General features: G+C 54.5%; 1 protein-coding gene across 8 annotated transcripts in view; it reads left to right on the forward strand.

Moving 5' to 3' along the window:
- Positions 1–1,170: 1,170 nt before the first annotated feature.
- Positions 1,171–19,375, forward strand: part of ADAMTS14 (ADAM metallopeptidase with thrombospondin type 1 motif 14) — a 92,122-nt gene continuing 73,917 nt past the window's right edge. For 6 of the 8 annotated variants that reach the window (XR_003797058.1, XM_029245615.1, XM_029245616.1 and 3 more), the window contains exons 1-2: positions 1,216–1,515; positions 3,221–3,663. Coding sequence is in view for 7 of the 8 variants with exons in the window: in XM_029245615.1 (XP_029101448.1) it covers positions 1,434–1,515; positions 3,221–3,663 (525 nt within the window). In the remaining variant the exon portion in view is untranslated. Of the gene's footprint in view, positions 1,516–3,220; positions 3,664–19,375 lie in introns of all 8 variants that reach the window. The other 2 variants (XM_029245610.1, XM_029245612.1) reach the window with 1 other exon arrangement.

Below are 19,375 nucleotides of genomic sequence, written 5' to 3' on the forward strand. Positions count from 1 at the left end.
GCTCTCTGCCCACAAAGTGGGACCATATTCAGAGCCCAGGGAGGGTGTGGACTGGGAAACCTCACGTGGAGAGAAGAGGGCAGGAACCCAAGTTCTCTTTCAGGGGACCCAGGGATTCCCAAGAGAAGTCTGGTCAGAGAACTTGCATCCACAAGTTGGCCACCCTTTAAGAAAGCCCTCAACAAAATGTCTGAACTCAAAAGAAAGATTAGGGGTTTTTATACACTTTACAGAAAGGTTCTTTACTCTGCAGTTCTTAAAAACAAAACAAAACAAACCAAAAATAACAAAACTCCTTTCTCCAATTCCCACCTCTGGATTTACAGTGCATTCGAAAATTGTTAGGAACACATTCACAGAGTAAAGCAGGAAAGGAAAGCAGGAGTTGGCCTGTTTGCCTGACTACTGAACGGGTCTCAGCAGCATTGCAAAACCAGCAGCCACTCTTATCTCTTAGACTCAGTTTTTCCCACCTTAGGCTGTGTGGTGGATACATTGGTGCCAGGTGTGGAAGCAGAGAATGGTTATTTATTGAACCTTACTGTGTGCTATAATTAACACCCATTTCACAGACGAGGAAACCGAGGCTCAGAGCTAGGATTTCAATCAGGTCTGGCTGACTGTAACACCAGGGTTCTCGGCTCACCTTGCTCAGCCCTGCTCTTGACTAAGACACAGATCAGTCACTGCACTAGGGGGCCCAGGGAGCTGTAGTCTGCAAAATGGGTAGATTCAAGGGGCGGAAGATTACTGGGGGCATCAAGACCATTAGGAGAGAAAGGAGACACTCTCTTGGGGCGGGGGGTGGGGGTGGGGTGGTGCTCACCATCTCGCCATCCAAAGGCAGTGGGACATCCCATCGGCCCAGGAGCTCTGGAAACTGGGCCCTGCAGTCAAGTAAAGGGTGGTGGGGCGGAGGAGCCTAGGAAAGTAAAGGCCATCACTCCCGGGGAGCCCATGAGCCTGAGGGGACACTCGCCCAGGGAGCCCGAAGTCCCAGCTCGGGCTCCGCGTGGCACTTCCGATCCGCGCCCTGCGCCCCGCCCACGGGCGCTCTGAGCCCCCAGCTCCGACCTGCGCCCGGCCCCGCCCCGCCAGTGTGCCCACCCCCGGCCCGCCCCGCGGTCCACTTGCTCGGCTCCCGCAGCGTAGCGGAGCGTCAAGGCGCTGGCGGATTGACCCGCCAGCAGTTGGCAGTGGGGGCGCTGGCGCGTCGGCCGCTCCGCTCTCCTGCCGGCAACCTCGGGCTCCCGGAGCCAGCGGTCCAGACGGCGGCGCCGCGCGGGGGGCCGGGATCGGGCGGCTGGAGGCTGCGAGGCGGGAGGCGGCGGAGGAGGCGGAGGCCGGCCGGAGCCCCGAGCGCGCCCCAGCCTCGCTCGCAGCCCGGAGCTCGGGGCTCGGCGCCCTCCCGGCCCGCGTGCCCGCGCGGCCACATGGCTCCTCTCCGCGCGCGGCTGTCCTGCCTGCTGCTCTTGCACTGTGCGCTCTGCGCCAACGCGGGCAGCAGGACCCCAGGTGCGTGCGGGTAGGGCGCGCAGGGGTGCGCGGGGTCCGGGGTGCACGCGGGTCAGGGTGGCCCGAGGGTGTCCGAGGAGCCCGGCAGCTTTCGAGCGGGTGGGAGGCTGTGCACACGCTGGGTCTGAGCTCTCTTTTCTTACCCCAGTGCCACCGACGCTGTCCGGGGATTTCTCTTCCTTTATGGCACAAGACTAGGGAGAGACTCCAGGAGAGCACTTGAGGATAGGAGCCTTTTCTTAGGGGTTGTGTATCTGTCTCTTGGTCTCTGTGTTTCTCTCTCACTCTCTGTCTCTCGCTTCTGTGTGTCTTTCTCTCAGTGTCTTCTCTGTCTCCAGCTTGTATGCATGTGTGCACATATGTGTGTACGTATGTGCAAGTGTCTGACTGTCACACACACAGAATCAGGCTGGCAGGTGGTTGCCCCACACCCCAGTGAACACCGGGCACTCACACTGCTGCACAGAAACACACATACATCCCTCTCCCCCAGCATTCTCACACTCTGTGCTGTGCAGACAGCCTCTCACACGCAGATCAGACACACTCCACCCTCACTTTGCAGTGTGAGGTGCCCTCCTGGTGGCTCTGAGCATGGGGAAGGGGCTCTGGTCAGTTCCAGGCAGAGTGCCTGCTTGTCTTTGAGCTCTGTTCACGTACCAAACAGGATCCCCCTAGCTGAAGTCTTGGGGGTGTTCTGCTGCAAAGGGTAAAACCAGAGGAAAGTTCGTCATCTCCCTCCCCGCCCTCCAATAACTGCCTTGGGCAGGAGGGATTTTCAGGGCACATCATTTTCTAGGTTTTATCAGTGCCGTGAAGGGGGCTGGGGACACGAGATAGAGCTGTGTGGAAATGAAAATTCCTCCCTAAGTCCTATCCATGAATCACTAGGCCTAGAAGCCAGGGAGCTGTCATTCCTGCCCTGCCTGGCTCGGCTTAGCGAGAGCTGTGTGAGGACGGGCTGCTGGCATGCAGCCTGGAGCATGGGGCCATGACCTCACACTTAATTCAGTCCGAGTGGGCAGGTCACCCCTGTGTCTACTTTTATTTTTGAAGATCTATATTTACCCAGCTTGGGGCTGGGCCATGTAAAAATCTCGGCAGCCACTGCTGCTTAAAAAAGTTTTCTTTCTAAACCTGGAAAAATGTGGAACCTGTATTCCCTCCCTTCCCTCTCCAGCTCCTCTTTTCTCCTTGACACGTGCCCAGGAGGCCCTGAGTTTCTAGGTGTGTTTGTTTTGCCAGCTGTGTTCCGGGAGCTTGGCGACGAGGGCCCTACCTACCCCGGGGTGGGCTGGTGACTTCAGGGCACTGGGGAGTTTGGGCACATCCAGCCATCCCTCTTTGCCCTGGGGGCTTTCGGGGAATTTCCTCTGTAGTGCCCAAGGTTGGAAGGTTTGTTGCTAGAGTGACAGGACTCTGTTTGGCATCATTTGTTTCCCTCCGCCAGCTGTAACAAGGGCCTGGGGGCTATGGGGAGCAACGTGTGTCTAGCAGTTTACGAACTTGAACACCGATCATCCAAGTGCAGAGATGCAAGGGCTCTGGAAGCACTGGATGAGAAATAGATGAAATTGGGCTAAGGGGTTCCTCCAAGGTGACGGTCAAGGTTGCAGAGCCCTTCCTGCCCCCATGGGATTTCCAGCTTCTCCCGCTTAGCTCTGCCCAGACGGCACCGAAGTAACTCTTTCTTCATTTCCAACAGAGTTGCGCTTCTCAAGAAAGCTCAGTGACTATGGTGTGACAGTGCCCTGCAGCACAGATTCTCAGGGACGCTTCCTCTCCCACGTGGTATCCGGGCCACCAGCAGCCTCCTCAGGGAGTACAGAGGTGGACAGACCACCCGCACCACTGTCACACTCCGGTCACCTGCGGGTGGCTCGAAGCCCACTGCGCCCCAAAGAAGTGACCTTGCAGCCTGGCAGCGGGGGGCGCTCCTCCCTCTACTTCAACGTCACTGTTTCTGGGGAGGAACTGCACTTACACCTGCGGCCCAACCGGCGGCTGGTGGTGCCCGGAGCCTCGGTGGAGTGGCAGGAGGATTTTCGGGAGCTGTTCCGTCAGCCCTTGCAGAGGGAGTGTGTCTACACCGGGGGTGTCACGGGCATGCCAGGGGCAGCTGTTGCCATCAGCAACTGCGACGGATTGGTAAGGGACAAGGCTTTCATCAAGCAGCACCCCCCACCCTCCCCCTTTCCTCTCTGTCCCCCTCACCGAGCCAGACCGACATGGTTTTCTCCTTGGCTCCCGTGTGTTCGGGATTCCTGTGGGCACAGCCTGCAGTCTGGGCCAAGTCAGGGGCTGAGCCGCTTTCCAGAGAGAGCCCCGTGTGCCCCTTTGGCCACCAGGTTCATACTGTGCCAGCTGTAAAGTGGCCGAGATAGGATGGTACCTTATCCTGTCCATCCCCTCACCATCTACGGACACACCGGGACCGCAGCTCACCTGTCGGGGGTCTGAGAGCAGACACACGCAGGCGTGAGGCGGGCAGGCTCTGCTGGCGTTGAGTCCTGGCTGTGCCGCTCACTGGCCCTGTCACTTTGGATAAGTTACTTGCCCTCTTGTGGTCCTTTCCCTTACCCGTGAAGTGGGATTTATTCATTCTGCACATATTTACTGTGTGCGCTCCACGTGCCAGTCGGGTGCTGGGGATACGGCAGTGCCTGAGACAGACACAGCCCCTTGCCCTCCTGGAGCTGATGTGCTGTTGATGAAAATATGACCTACCTCACCAGGCAGCACGGCCAGTGGTTGGCACCTGCTTGGCACATGGTCAGGGCTGTCAGTATCAGCTGCTGTTATTATTATTATTTTTATTTTTATTTTTTGCGGTACGCGGGCCTCTCACTGTTGTGGCCTCTCCCGTTGCGGAGCACAGGCTCCGGACGCGCAGGCTCAGCGGCCATGGCTCACGGGCCCAGCCGCTCCGCGGCATGTGGGATCTTCTCAGACCGGGGCACGAACCCGCGTCCCCTGCATCGGCAGGTGGACTCTCAACCACTGTGCCACCAGGGAAGCCCGCTGTTATTATTTTTACTGCTGTGTCCTTCCTCGTGCCCCACTGTCTCTGGTCCCGAAGCCAGCCTGCTCTTCCGTGGCTCTCTGATGTGAGTTCCCTTTCTCAGGACCTGCTCCCTCCTCCCAGGCACAGGGAACCCCCTGCTAGTTGGTTCCATGTTGCAAACCAGAAAGCCACAGGTGGCTTCTCTCCTTCTTGTGCTCAACTCAGGCTGGATCCCATTCCCCTTGCTGCCCCGTCTGCTGTATATCAGGCCCTTGTGAGCCTGCGTGGCAGCTCCAGGGCCTTGATGGGCACTGTTTTCATGGTCTCTGCTTTGCCAGGCACGAGCCGATATGTCCAGGAAAGGACCTGCTTGCCCGTCTGCCTTTGAGCTTTAAGAGAGGGATGAGTCAGATGCGGGGATGGTAAGGGGAGGAGTCTTTCCTTACTGGCAGGGCTGGGAACACTTCTTACCATCTTCCCATCCTTACGAGGTGTCTTCCTGCTGAATGTCATGGCTGCCTTTCTCTAGACCAGGGTTTCTCAATCTTTTTTTCATTATCATCCCCCTGAGGAGCCTTTTAGACTTTTTTTTCCCTAATTGCTCCCCAATGAAACCTTAATACCACAGCTATACTGAATATCTGTTTTTAAACTCTATGTATATCTGTGCTTTATATATGAAAAGAGTAAATTTTCTGCCTCCCAAATAACCAATTTTTGCCCCATTGGAGGCACTAGAGCCCCCATTGAGAGGCATGGTCTAGGCAGTGGTTGGTTTTCAGAGTTGAGTGTGCACCAGAATCACCTGGAATGCGAGGGTTCTGTGGAGCGGACTTTGAGGAACACAGATTGTAAGGATAGCTGGAGAAGGCTGAGACCTTGTCCTGGTGCCAGGGTGAGCCTTGGCCGCCATCCCGCCCTGGCTCAGCAGTCCTGGGACTCTCCTCAGCCTGTGGCTAGCGCTATGCTGTGGCCACAAGTTTTGGTTGAAAATCCAAAGTGACGTGAGGAATCACCTAGAGATAAAGTGTCTGTGCAGATGGAGAGATAGAAAGCACCAGTGCATGTCAGTGGCTTGGGCTGAATGACATGGTGACCTGAAGTCATCAGCCGAATGGGCCGTAAGCTGTTCAGTGACATTCCTTGACAACCTCCATCAATGTCCACGGGGACCTAAACAGAGGCATGAATGGATGATCATTGCCATTAATATGTAACTGCCCACACCCTTTGCACGCTGGAAACCTTCTTGTCATTGAGCCAGCTCAGCAGACATCGACAGGTGGTCACTGGATGCTCAGCTGGCGTTGCTGACTTTTGGTGGCCTCTGAGGAAACGTTCTTATTGGCTATGTGACCTGGGCAAGTCACTTCCCCTCTCTGGGCTTTACTCTTCTCATTTGTCCAAGGAGGGGCTGCACTCATGCCTCCCTGGCAGACAGAACTCTATTCTATGTGACATTTGCAGAAGCTGGGTCAGGTCTCGGAGGCTCCATGGATGAGCTTCTGGAAGCCTGTTCTGTGGTGGAACCGAGGCTCCAGGAGTGGCTTGCCTGGTCCCTGCGTTTGGTGAGAGGCAGAACTGGACCTCCTGGGCTGGGCCCCTGCTTGTGCCCTGGGCTCCAGAGTCCAGACCCTAAGGCTAGTTCTCAGGGGTCTCCCTGACCTGGTCCCTGACAGGGACCACAGCACAGCACAGAGGCTCCCTGTCCAGGGCAGGGATTTCCTCACCTCCAGCCCACTCCAGAAAACGGCCCTGTGTCCCATGAGAGCAAGGGCTGTTCACTGTCACCCAGCTGAGCCACCTTTGGATTCAAAGGCCACAGTGCAGCCCTTCTGATGATAAGATTTCACTCTGCATCTTTATGTGGACTCTGGGTTTTAACCCCATCTTCTTGCATGTCTCAAATGCTGAAGTCATTCAGTCCAAAAAAATACGTACTGAGCACTGGCCATGGGCAGGGTCCACACGGAGATGTGAGAAAGTGAAAGTGACACGAATAATAACAGCAGCAGTCATGAGCCATAGCCACAGCCCAGGCACAGCACATGTACTGTCACGCGCACTCATTAACTTCATCCATCGTGTAAGTGGGGAAACTGAGTCATGGGGAGGAGGTGTGAAGATAATATCAATACATATAGCTTCTACTGGCACAGGACTTTATAGTTTATAAAGCCTTTCAGTTGTATGAGGTGCGTACACAGATATTGTTGTAACCCTGCTTTGCAGAGAGTCAGGTCTCTGTCCTCAAGGAACTTGGGTGCTAAGCAGGGGGTACCCCACAAATAGTTTCAACAGTAACTTTTTGGTTTTCTGTAGCACAGCAGGGATGGCTACTCGGTAAATGGGAGTGATTATTATCTTTGTCTTAGAGAAGATAGTATTTGAACTGGGTCTTGAAGGATGAATAGAAGTTTGTTGGAGCCAGAGGGTGGGTAGGGCGTTCTGGGCAGAGGAAAGAACTTGCCAGTGAGGGAGCACCATGCTGGACGGGGCTGGGGAGGTGATCCTAGAAGACACTGGGCAGGTGGGCCTTGGTCTGACCTTGAAGGAAGGGCGGGATAGGAGAGGGGGCCCAGGGCAGGGAAGCAGCAGCCTGTTATCTGAGAAGAGTCTGGGCTGGGAGTTGGGAGCCATGACTGTGTGACCCTGGGCAAGCTGCCCTCCTTCTCTGGGCCTCCCTTGCCTCCTGGATGTATCATGGAGCCTGTAATGGATGAGCTCAGAGCATCTTCTAGCTCTGGCATTGGTACTTTGTGACACAGGGCAGGCGTTGCTGGAGGAGCTTGAAGCCAGGCCACTGTAAACGTGTAGTCGACTGCCCCTTCCTGGCGGGTCCTCGGTCTGCTCCTGCCAGGCCTGGGCGGGGCTGCAGGTGCAGAGAGGAGAGACACCAATCCTGAGCTTGGCCCTCATGGCTTAGCAGACCTTCCAGTTGGAAGACGGTCGGAACAAACCCTCCTCTGTGTGGACAGACTTGCAGCCGTTTGGACTTTAGCTGCTCTGGTGAGAAGTGCTGTGTCTAAGCTGATGACTCGATCCTCCTTTCCAGATGGATCCTGCAGTGGGAGCAGTGACCATTATCTCTTCCACGTCTCCTGCCATCCCACAGAGTCAGTCACCACGGGCACCGGGACAGACACTGGGCGGGTTCTGTGCACGGCGGTTAATTCATGCCTGACACCGAGGAATGGGCACTTTATCTCACTTCCCACCTGCTCTGCTGGAAGGCCTGGTGTGTCATAGTCGGGGAGGGGGTCGGAGGTGGGGGACCAGGAATGAGGAAGCCAGGACCCCTGCCCCAGATGAGTCTGGAGGATAATGGGAAACCAGACATAAAAGCAGACAGATTACAATCCTGTGTGAGGCAGCAGCGGGAGGACCCGTTTGTTTTGGTTAGGGGATCAGGGAGGGCTCCTGGAGGAGGTGGCATTGGCTCAAAATTGTTCAGACATTATAAACATGAAAGAAAGTGCCAGGCCCTCGGCCAGCAGAGAGAACTGCTGACCCAGAGCAGGCTTGTGGGTGTTTGGGGGAAGGAAATAGGCGATGTGGGGAGGCCCAGTCGTGCCTGCAGAGTGTTTCCTCTGGGGTTGGGGGCAGCTGTCAGACACTGGGGTCCCAGATTGGGAATGCGCCCAGGCAGCAGTGGCAGCCTGCTGGTCTACCCTGCAAAGCCTCCCTTGGGGATCCCGGCCAGTCCACGTGGCAGTCCCCCCAGTGCTCCTGTGACCCGAAACCTCAGGGCCTGTGGGCAGGGAGGGCCTGGGTGATCTCAGGTCCCCTGGCTGGGGCCAGGTGCAGAACAGACTCTCTGCTAGCAGTTGTGGTTCTGAAGTCCTGAGAGGCACATGGAGGCCTGGGTGGGGGGCCACTACTTTGTGGGTCCCGGAGGGGTTGTGGGGTGCAGGAATGAGATCAGCAGAGTGGGACCCCTGCAAACCATCAGGAGCCCAGGCTGCCAGCCTCCTGAAGGCCACTTGCCCCGCTTCTACCTCTGTCTCCGGGGCTGCCCCTGCACTGGGGTCACGGGGGCTGGGAGGCGTCACGTCCCCCCCTCTTTGCCCTCAGTGCCTCTGTGAGTCAGGGGCCTGGCGTGGAAGCAGCCGCACGTGTAAGATTTGTCACCATCTGGTTCTGTTTTCCACCCTCTGCAGAACGTGCATTTTTAACGGGTTACAGAGTAGACCCCTGGCAGGCGGTATGGGGAGAGGGCAGGGGAGGCTGTGTCCCAGCTCTGCTTCCTATCCTCTGCCCAACGGTGTGCAAGTCCCAGCAGCTCTCTGAGCCTCAGTCCTTTTGTCTTTAAAATGGTATTAAGATGCCAGGTGGAGGGCGTGTGTGTTCGCACTGACAGTTGAAATGGCCCGGGGTTTCTCTGTGGGGTGATGAAACGTCCTAAAGTTGATTGCGGTGGTGGTTGTACAGCTTTATGCAGAGACGAAAAGCCATTACATTGTGCACTTTCTTTTTTTTTTAATTTAAAAAAGAAATTTTTTTTATTGGAGTAGAGTTGATTTACAATGTTGTGTTTCAGGTGTACAGCAAAGTGAATCAGTTATACATATACATATACATATACAGACATTCTGCACTTTAAATGGGTGAATTGTACGGTACATGAATTATGTTTCAGTAAAGCTGTTACCCGTAGGGCCTGGCCCATAGAAAGCCCCGTGACAGGCATTTTTAGTCATAATTAGGAAACAGTCTAGGGTGGTAGAAATTGTGGAGTCTCTCTACTCTAGTACAGACTAGCTGTGTGACCTTGAATAAGTTTCTAAATCTCTCTGTGCTTGGGATTCCTCATCTGTAAGGAGGAGAGGAGAACAATCGTCTATAGGGCTGTTCAGAGGATTAAATAAGAAAATGTAAAAAAGTGAAGGGTCTGGTATATGGTGGGGCCTTAAAAAGTGGGGATTATTAATAGTAATATTTATTACTTTTTTATAGTAATTACTACAGTAATTACAGCTATCATTAATGGTGAGAAATACTAAAAGTATTGTTGGAGTCCCTTGTACTGCAACAGTACGTAGATTATCAGTGCTCTCTGATGTGAGCCCGAGGCCACCTCTGGTTCCCGGGTTGGCCAGGCCCTGCCTCCCCTCTGCTGTGGCAGCTTTCTCTGCAGAATGGTGCTTGCTCAGTGCGCGGGAGTGTATTACGACTGGTCTGTAATAACCCCACATGCCTTCCAGGGCAGGAGGGTACTGAGAGGTGCCAAGTGGAGCATTCTGTTAACAATCTGTAGGCACCTTCCCCCAGCCAGGCCCTTGACTAGCTCCTGGGGATGCAGGGTTGAAACTCACCCCTCTCTCCCTTTGCTCCAGAACCCATGGTTTAAAGAAGGCCGATATGCACAGTAGACAGCATGAAACAAGACTGATCACACTAAACGTCAGTGTTGTGTAGGAATGCAGGGAAGCGTAATGCGCTTGGTAGGTGGCCTAGAGGTGAGTACTGAGAAGGAGAGGTGCTCAGGGAAAGCTTCCCAGTGGAGGGGACATTTGGCCTGGGTATAAAAGCATCAATAGGAGCTTTTAAAGCCAAGAGCTAGGAATTTTAGGCACTCGCAGGGAAGGAAATCCTACGTCTTTGCAGGATTCAGGAAATGGTAAGTCATCTCAGCTGCTCTCCACTGGAAAGGGGGGCGATGAAAATGTAGTTTGGAGAAACTCTGCCTCACTGTGGGCTTAGATTTGCCCCAGTGGCCATAGGGAGCCATGGGAGGTTTGTAAGCAGGAGTCACTTTAGTATTTGGGGAAGATGCTAATCTTTCCAGCTGCATGCTGGCACAGTCCTATTGTAGCAGATTTGCCTGGGGCTCATCGGTGTCTTTGTGCCAATATCTGTCCTTGCCCCGGGGTTGCTCCATGACGTCTAGGGAGTGAGTGGGCTTTCCTGGCAGCTCCTTGGCAAGCACCCAGCTCTGCCTTGCTGTCTGTGCCTGCCCTGGGATGTGGAGTGTGAGGCCTGGAGTTTCAGAGGTGCCCTCACCCAACTGCCCGGCAGGCCTGTCCCCACACATCGTGGCCTGCGGGCTGCCTGCCCCTACACATCTGTGCCGACAACCCTGGGAGGGGCGGGGGATGTCTGGCCCCGCATTGGTGCAGAGCTCATTGCCTTGCTCCACCTGCCTCTCCAGCCCCGATGGTGGATCCTGCCCTGCAGACCCTCACCCTCCCCAGCCAGCCTGGTGTGTTTGCACCTCACTTTGGAGCCCATGCCTTTGCTCATGCTGTTCACACCTCCCACGGTGCCTTCCCTTCCCTCTGCTTGAGGCATCCCCCATCTTGGCCACCCAGTTCCCAGAAGTCAGGAACTGTCTTAAATGTTTGCATTTCTCTGCATGCCTAGCACAGGGCTGGGTTCGCGCTACACAGGAGGTTGGGACTTCAGCTGCCTCTAGGAGCAGGGATTAGCGCGAGGGAAGAGGGCCAGGTACTAGGGGAGAGGTGGGACAGCGGCAAATTCCTGTCTAAAGGGAGTGCCGATCTGGTATCACATTTGAGAATTTTAAGAGAGAAATCAGAAATATGGATTTTTAAGCAAAGTGTTCTATTTTTTAAGACAGTATGTGGGCCCAATGCAGCAGGGCTCTTAGCTGGAGGCCTCAGCTTGCTAGGGAGCAGTGCAGGGGATGAGAGCATGACCCCTGCAACCAGACTGCCTGGGTTGAAATCCCAGCCTTGGCTTTTTCATACTGTGTGGCCTTGGGCAATTACTAAGCCTCTCTGTGCTTCAGTTTCCTCATCTGCAAAGTGGGGATAATATTAGTCACTTCATAAGAGTTGTCATATGTGCAAAGGGCTTTATTAGCACAGTACCCGATATGCTTCAGCCGTCGCTATTAAATGGTGTGGATTTATTGGTTGAGTCCACCGGGTCTGAGGGGATGGGAACAGGAAAGAAGAGGAGAGGAAGTCAAGAGTACCCCAGTTTTCTGCTTTACAACCCCAGAGGGGTCTCTGGGCCTTTAGCTGGGCAGGCAGAGACCATTCCTCCCAACCTCCTCCAGGCTTGTTCATTGTTTTCTCAGGCTGCAACTTGCTTCTCACCCCCGTCTACATTCTTCCCCTGGAACATTCCCATTGGGCTCTCAAAGGGCAGGGTCTGAGCTTAGCCACCTGTGTGTCTCTATGACCCCGGCACCTGCCACAGGGCAGGCCCTCAGTGGATGTTGAGTGAGCTGACGGACCGGGAGAGGGAACGTGGCGGGCTCCCTTTCAGAGGCGGCATAAAGCTCATGTTGGCATCTTCTCACCTCTGTCAGATGGGGAGGGACAGCAGGCCTGTCCTCCTCTCTGTGGCTGTCTGTCTGCTCCTAGGCCAGCGATGGATGACACGTGGCACTCGCAGTGCCACTTGGCCTCCTGCACGCCCGGCAAGCCCTGCAGGTCAGCTGTGCACGCTGCCCCTGAGTGCGTGTCCCAGTGTGTGCTCCAGGCACCCATGCCTCGTGGGCCTGAGCCAGTGGGTGAGGCGAGACTGTTTGCTTTCCTGCCCTCAGTGTGCCCTTTACTGGCGAGTTTCTGTCTCCAGAGGCCGTATCCTCTGCAAGGGCGCAGCCTGCTTCATCACGTTTGCTATCCAGGCAACACAGTTCCCTGAGAAGCCCTCAGTCCTTTGTAGAGTCCATGTTTCTATAACAAAAACAAGAAATTGTCTTTTTAGAGAAAAAGGGAGCTTCTGACCTGCCACATCAGGGTGACTGTGGGTCTTTAGGTAGAAAGTGGCCTGCAGCCCTTCTTACACTTCATAGAGTATGTCCCCCGTGGTCACTTCCTGCTTGTGGGGCTGTGGTCTGGGGGCTGCAGGCATGGGCAGCAGTCAGCATGCGGTGACTTGACCCCAACCAAATCCCAGGAGGCGGGAGCACAGGTTTTCCTGGGGAGATAGGCAGTGTGGGGAAACTGAGTGACTGTATCAGTTATCCACAGCTGTGAAACAGACCAGCCTAAAACTGCTGAACTTGAAACAACGGCATATTCTTTCCACAATTCTGTTGGTTGGCTGGGTGATTCCTCTGCCGGTTGCTTCCCGGACAGTTGGCGAGGCTGGAAGGTCCAGGCTGACCTCGTTCACACATCCGGCATTGGCGCTGGCTGTTGGCTAGGCAGCCTCAGTTCTCCTGTCTGTGGCCTCACATCCTCCAGTAGGTAAGACCAGCTTCTTTCATGGCAGTCTCAGGGTAGCATTCCAAGAGGGTAAAAGTGGAAGCTGCAAGATCTCGTAAGGAAGATCTTCTAGTCTTGGAAGTTGCATAATGTTGCTTCTGTGCATTCTATTGGTCAAAGCAAGCCACAAGGCCAGACTAGATTTTCCAAGAGTGGAGGAATGGACCCTACCTCATTTCAAAGAGGCATGGGAGCAGAGACAGGAGGCATTGTTGCAGCCATCTTTGCAATCGTTCTCCCATACTGACCCTAGGCAAGTGGCTCGACCTCTCTGAGCCTCAGTTTCTGTATCTGTAAAGTGGGTGTTCCTACCTTGTAGTTTTGTTGATTAGAAATCAGGCACTTACAAGTGCCGCCACAGGGTCCAGAACAATGAATGGTAGCATTTGCTGTTATTATTGTTGATCTCTTGGAATAAACATAGAAACTGAGGCAGGTTCCACAGTGGGTTTGTTTCCAGACCCCTGGATGCCCATTCTAGTGCTCTTGCTTCCCAGAAGGCCCCATCCCAGCAGGTCCTCTGTCTGAGTGGCCCAGGGTCTGGATCCTGGGTGGTTTTCCAGTCTTCGAGGCGGTCTGATCTTGCAGTTTCACTTCCCTAGTTTCCCCACGGCTGTGCCTTGCTGTCTGCTCTGGGTTAATAACTTATTTATGATATGGAATAGAAGCCAGACATCACCTCACTGCCGCTCCTTCCGTGCAGAGCCGGCCTCCCATTCCAGGGAGGGCTGGTCTAGGGGCTGGTTTTATTTTACTTCCCTGGCATCTTCAGGCTGGCTGGAGGGAGGGTGACCTCTGGGCTGCTCCGTGGGCTGGTGAGTGGGGTGGGGGCTGTGCTTGCCTTCCACCTGCCTTCCAGCCTCAGTGCGGTCCAGGCCCAGGGCTGGGCTTTTGGTGAGGACCTGGGGAATTTCCGCATTCCCCGGACCCTGCAGTGGAAAGTTCCCAAATCATCCACCAGGCCCGGCCTTCTGTTTTCAGCATGTGGGCCTTTTCCTGCCTATAAAGCCTTAGAAACAACAAGAACAACAACAAGAAGAACAGTAGCAGTAATATTTGTAGGCTGCCTCATCCCTGGCAGCTCCAGGGAGCTCCGTATCAGCACAAATAACCCTCCTGTTATGAACACCTCCGGCAGTGAATCTCAGCTCAGCATCACTGCCAAAGTTCACCCTAACTCAGCTATGACTGGAAGAGGCTTTGGGGGCCTCTCGGTCCCCTTCTCACTTTTCCAGACAAGGAAGCTGAGGCTCAGGGAAGGGAAAAGACTCACCCAGGGTCACGCAGTGGGCGACTGTCAGGGCCAGTGGGGTCCAGGTCCCTGACTCCCAGTCCCGTGCTCCCCCCACAATCCCACACAGCTTCTCCTGAGTTAGTAGACGGGAATCATTCCTCGAGGTCCTAAACCCTGTAACGGCCAGGGCCTCGGTGGCCATGGCAACGACTTCAGAGCGCAAACACTGAAGGGATTGGTCCATCAGTTGCCTCGTGGGGGGCGTCCTGGGAGTCCTTGGGCCTGGGTGCCGAGTGGAGGTGTTTACGAGGCTTCCCTTGCAAGGGTGGACAGCTCAACTTCTGCGTGTCATTGTCCTCCTGAAGACTGGGAAACCTGTTCAGAGAAAACAAATGCCAACCTCCCAGTGAGCAGGATTTGAAGCTCAAACGAAACCTCCTGGTGCATCTCAGCTCCAAGTCGCCATTGCCGCTGTTTTATCCATTTTCAGAATTTCGCAGGGCAGTGGGCTGCCGTTATGCACACATCACTTGACATGGAACATTAAAACCCTGCACTCTCCTTTTCTTCTTCTTTCCATAACATGGCTGAGGGGGCAGTAGATCAGGCCCTTTTAGAGAAACCTCTGAATGTGGGAGTGTTTGTTAGGACCTGGTCGGTCTGAATGCAAACCCTGTTCCCAACGCCTTGCTTGAAGCCCTTTGTCAGTTTTTGCTTTTAAGCCAGCCAAATATTTATACCTTTGATCTGTCCAGAAAACATTCGTCCCCCCAGGCCACCCCGCCCCACAGCAGAAGTTAATTTCCGCCCCTTGAGGTTGGCAGGAGCCCACACTCTGAATTAGCTCCTCCAGCCCAAAGAGGCCTCGTTGAGTGCTTGTATTTTCTCACCTCATAATTCACAGTCCCGAGGCTGTCCCCTAAGCCACAGCGTGTTTTGTGGGAGAGGACTCTCATTAAGGGTGGTATGCCCAAGGGGGTTCATTCTGGAGGCTTGGACCTGAGGATGTTGGCCGAAGGTGCCTTGTTCCGAAGTTGGTCCTGTGTTGTGGATCGGTACTTGTCCTCTTGTGGAGAAGCTCGCATCTGGAAGAGGGACAGACAGCCATATGTGGGCGGGATAGAGCACCCGCCAGAACCACTGGGGACGTGGAGGAGGGGGCGGTGATGGGGTGACCTGTGAGCTGGGCTGGAAGGGCATCCCGCAGAGCTCTCCGCAGGGCACAGGCATGGAGGCCCGCGTGCACAGGTGTGGCTTTCCAGCCAATGTGGTTTTGTCCACTTGTCCCCACTGCGCAGAGGAGGGCAGTGAGGCCTGGAGGGGTATGTGTTGTCAGGACCCCCACGTGGGGTTAGGCCTGGGCCCGGTACAGGAGTTCAGGCGTCTAGGTCCACTCATCTTGCCATTCTCCTGCGCTCACCTGCCTCTGCAGGGCCCTCTGGGGGCAGGCTGATGTCAGGATGGATCAGAGGGGAGCCCTGGCTGGGACAAGTGACCTGCTGGGGGCCAGCCCTCCACTGCAGGTAGGACCGGCCGCACCCTTTCCTGGAGCCACCCCACTGTCCTCTGACTTGCTTCTGAGCTGTAGGGTTCAGGCCTAGAGGCGGGGAACCATTCCCCAGCTCAGGGCCTGGCAGCTACACCGCCTCCCGGCGTTTGAGGGCTGCTTCCTGTCTCCTTGTCTTGAAGCCTCCGCTGCTGCCAGGACTTTGCGCCAAGCAGGGAGCCAGGTGGAGCTCCCAGCCCAAGCTTGGTGGGCCGTCCGTGGTGGTGACTGAGGGGGGAAGCCTCAGAGCCACTTGGCTCCTGGGCGTAGGGAATGGAAATTAATGGTGGCTGCCAGCCTGGCAAGGTCTGCCCTTGACTCTGGCTGGGCTCCAGGGTGGGGGCTTGCGGCACAGGGGGACTCTCTGAGCACCTGCATGTGAGGCCCCGCCCTGCTGCTGGGCCAGGACCCCTGCCACTGGGCAGGGAGGGGTGTCGTAAAAAGCAAGCGCCCTTCCTGTAAGAACATTTGCCAAGCCTGAAGCAGAGCTGCAGGAAGATCTAAGCAGCTCTGTTCCCCGCAGAGCCAGAGGACAGACTCGGTCGCCGCCTGCAGCAGCAGGAGCAGCGTAGAGATGTCGCTGTTAATGTCCTCACCCTCCGCACTGTGGGCCCCCAGCTGGGGGCTGCGACAGCACTGACTGGCCGCCCCGTAGACCGCAGCCTCCCCCCACCTCTCGGACCCACCCAGCTCAGGGCAATTTTGGTGAATTACGCTTCACTCGCAGTGGAGTGGCACCTTAAGGGCGGGCGGTGGCTAGGTTCTAAGATAGCACCTAAGGCACAACTCACGTGTGGTCCAGGTGATCTTTGGTCGTGCTCAGCCCGGGGAGATGCGCACAGTGTAAGAGGGGTGCAGTCACCCGGCCTGTCTGGACTCCCCTTCCCCGCCCCCCCTTGGTCCGGGTGTGTACTCAGTGTCCTCTTGTCCCCTGTCTGTCTTTCTTGCCCACTTCCTGTATTATGACCGACTGATTCTGGTCGGACACCTGATGCTGATACTGCTGTGTTTGTGAAACATGGATGATCACTTAAACATTCCATTGAGTACCATTACACCATTTGGGAGCTTCTAGAATTGAGACCAGGGGTTCCTAGCCCTGGGTGCACGTGAGAATCACCTGGGCAGCTTTGACACAATGCTGATGCTTGCCGCTCCCCCACCCACCCACCGCCCCACCACTGCCCCATCTCCCTAGATGTGATTCATTTGTCTGGGGGTGTGGCCTGGGCGTCAGTCGGTCTGCAGATTCCCCAGGTGACCCTAATGGACATCTAGGGGTAAGACCCACTGCTGTAGCCTCCTGGAAAAGTCTACTTTGTGTTTGACGGAAAAGTTGGGGGACCAGGGGAGCCAGCCCGAAGAAGGAAAGAAAGGAAAAGGCCACACACCTGCTGTGGGCCAGGCCTCAGCAGGGGGCATGTCCCCTTCATTACATCATTTCATTTCGTTTCAGGCATGGAAACTGAGGCTTGGAGAGTGTCACCCAGCTGGGAAGGGTGCAGGCTGGGACAGAGCCCCAGGTATTTCACTCCCAAGTGTAGCCGCTGCATCGCTTTGCAGGGAGGTTGGATGACAGAAAAGGAGGGTTACACTGGGTTTGTTTCCTTCTTTTAAACTTTGTTTTAAAGTCATTGTTATACAATTTTTTCTTGCTCATTGTAGCAGGCAGACATGCTGTGCAGAATCAGGTTTCCTTTTCAGATAGGGGAATCATAGAAAAGTTAGAAAACACCTAAATGTTTAAAGAGAAGGAAATTGCCTACAAGTTCACACCCAGGTGGTGCATTTCCGCCAGCCTTTGGTTTGCCCATGTTCTGTCTCACATTTACAGTTCCTGTGAACCAGTCTCTTCTTGGTAAGGACTTTCCCCCTTAAGGATGCAGGGGAGAAGGATCTTTGCTACAAATAGGCTGGGCCCACCAAGGCCCCAGTAGCCTTTCACCCAGCACCTCCCAGGGTGTGAGGCCTGCAGAGGTCATGAGCCTGGGAAGTGGGCGGAGCCAGTAAGCATTCATCCAGGGTAACTGCCTCCAGCTGGTGGAGGCTCTCCTCTTCCCGTGCTTCATCCGAGCCTCAGGGCCTTCTGGGACTTCTGCTGCGCCCGTGTGGGGTGTGCGTTGCCCTTTGAGGACAAACCTGGCGGTTCTCGGCTCCATCCTCCGAGGGCTCCTTCCTCCTGCCTGTCCCCAAGGCTGCAGCTCGGCATGAATCAGCTTTCAGACTCTCCTTGGCTTGGGCCCAGGCCTTGGCAGCCCAGCCTCCAGCGGAGCTCCTGTGGCTTGGGGCTTCCACATCAGGTTTGAATTATGTGGAATCTCAGCGTCCGCAGGCTTTCATCCCAGCCGTGCTGACTCACGCTTCCATGGTAGCGGGCAGCCTGTGCACCTCATGCATGTGTGTCGTCTGAGTGCATGTGTGTTGTCTGTGTGTGTGTCATCCCTTTGTGGGTCATCTGGGTGCATGTGTGTCTCTTGTTCCTGTGCATATGTGTCATCTCCGTGCTTATCTCCCTGTGTGTGTGTCATCTAACAGCTTTACTGAGATTCACATACCATGTAAGTCACCCATTTAGAGTGTACGATTCAGTGGATTTTTATCATAGTCCCAGAATTGTGTAATTATCACCATGTTCAATTTTAGAACATTTTCACTATCTCAGAAAGAAGCTCTGTGTCCTTTAGCTATCGCCGCCCCCTCTCTCCACCCCCTCTCGCCACCCCCAGCTGGGATCCATTACTCCAGCCCCCAGCAACCACTAATCTATCTTCTGTCTCTATAGATTGCCCTATTCTAGAGTTTCAAATGAATGGAATTGTATAATATGTGGCCTTTTGTGACTGGCTTCTTTCACTTAGCATAATGTTTTCAAGATTCACCTATGTTGTAGTATTTTTCAGCATTTCTTTCTTTTTTTATGGCTAAATAACATTCCATTATATGGATACACCACATTTTGTTGATCCATTCATCTGCCGATGGGCATTTGGGTTGTTTCCACTTCTTGGCTGCTGTCAGTAATGCTGCAGTGAACATTTGTGTAAAGGTTTTTATGTAGACTTATGTTTTCATTTCTCTTGAGTTGCTGGCTCATATGGAAACTCTGTTTAATATTTTGGGGAACTGCCAGACTGTTTTCCTAAGTGGCTGCATCATTTTACGTTCCCACCAGCAATGTATGAGGGTTCCAATTTCTCCACATCCCTGTCAACGCTTGTTAGTGTCTGACTTTTTGATTCTAGCCATCCTTGTGGGTATGAGGGGTGTCTCATTGTGGTTTTGATTTGCATTTCCCTAATGACTAATGATGTTGAGCACCTTTTCATGTGCTTATTGGCCATTTGTATATCTTCCCTGGAGAAATGTTTACTCAGGTTCTTTCCCCATTTTTAAATTGGGTTTTCTTCTTAGTGAGCAGTAAGAGTTCTTTACCTATATTAGATGCAAGTCCCTCACTAGGAGAGCAGAGGCTGGTTTCATATCTTTTTGCACCCACCCCCCACCCCCAAGCCCAGCACGCAGTAGATGCTTCATAAAGACCTACTGAGAGAGGGAACGATGGTCTCAGGCTATGGGGGCGTGTGGGGTGGCACTGGCCACCTCACGTTCGTCGTGAATCAGAGGCGATGGCCCAGGATGATCCCGCAGAGGGTCTGGTCCCTGCAGGTTATGTTGGGTGTGTCTTTCAGTTGAATTGACTTAACAGAACCACTGGGGAGGTGGAAGGACTTGAAAAAAACCTAATCCCTGGGCCCACCCCTCCCCTTGGTTTTTGGCTTTAGTAACTGGGGAAAAGATAGTGTCATTTGCTGAGATGGGGGAGGCATGGGGAGGAGGAGTAGGTCTGCTTTAAAGTTTGCAGTGCCCAGCGGAAGACCAGGGTCTCTATCAGG

The sequence above is a fragment of the Monodon monoceros genome, unplaced genomic scaffold (genome assembly GCF_005190385.1).
Source record: "Monodon monoceros isolate NGI ecotype Baffin Bay Population unplaced genomic scaffold, NGI_Narwhal_1 Super_Scaffold_4, whole genome shotgun sequence".
Taxonomy (NCBI): domain Eukaryota; kingdom Metazoa; phylum Chordata; class Mammalia; order Artiodactyla; family Monodontidae; genus Monodon; species Monodon monoceros.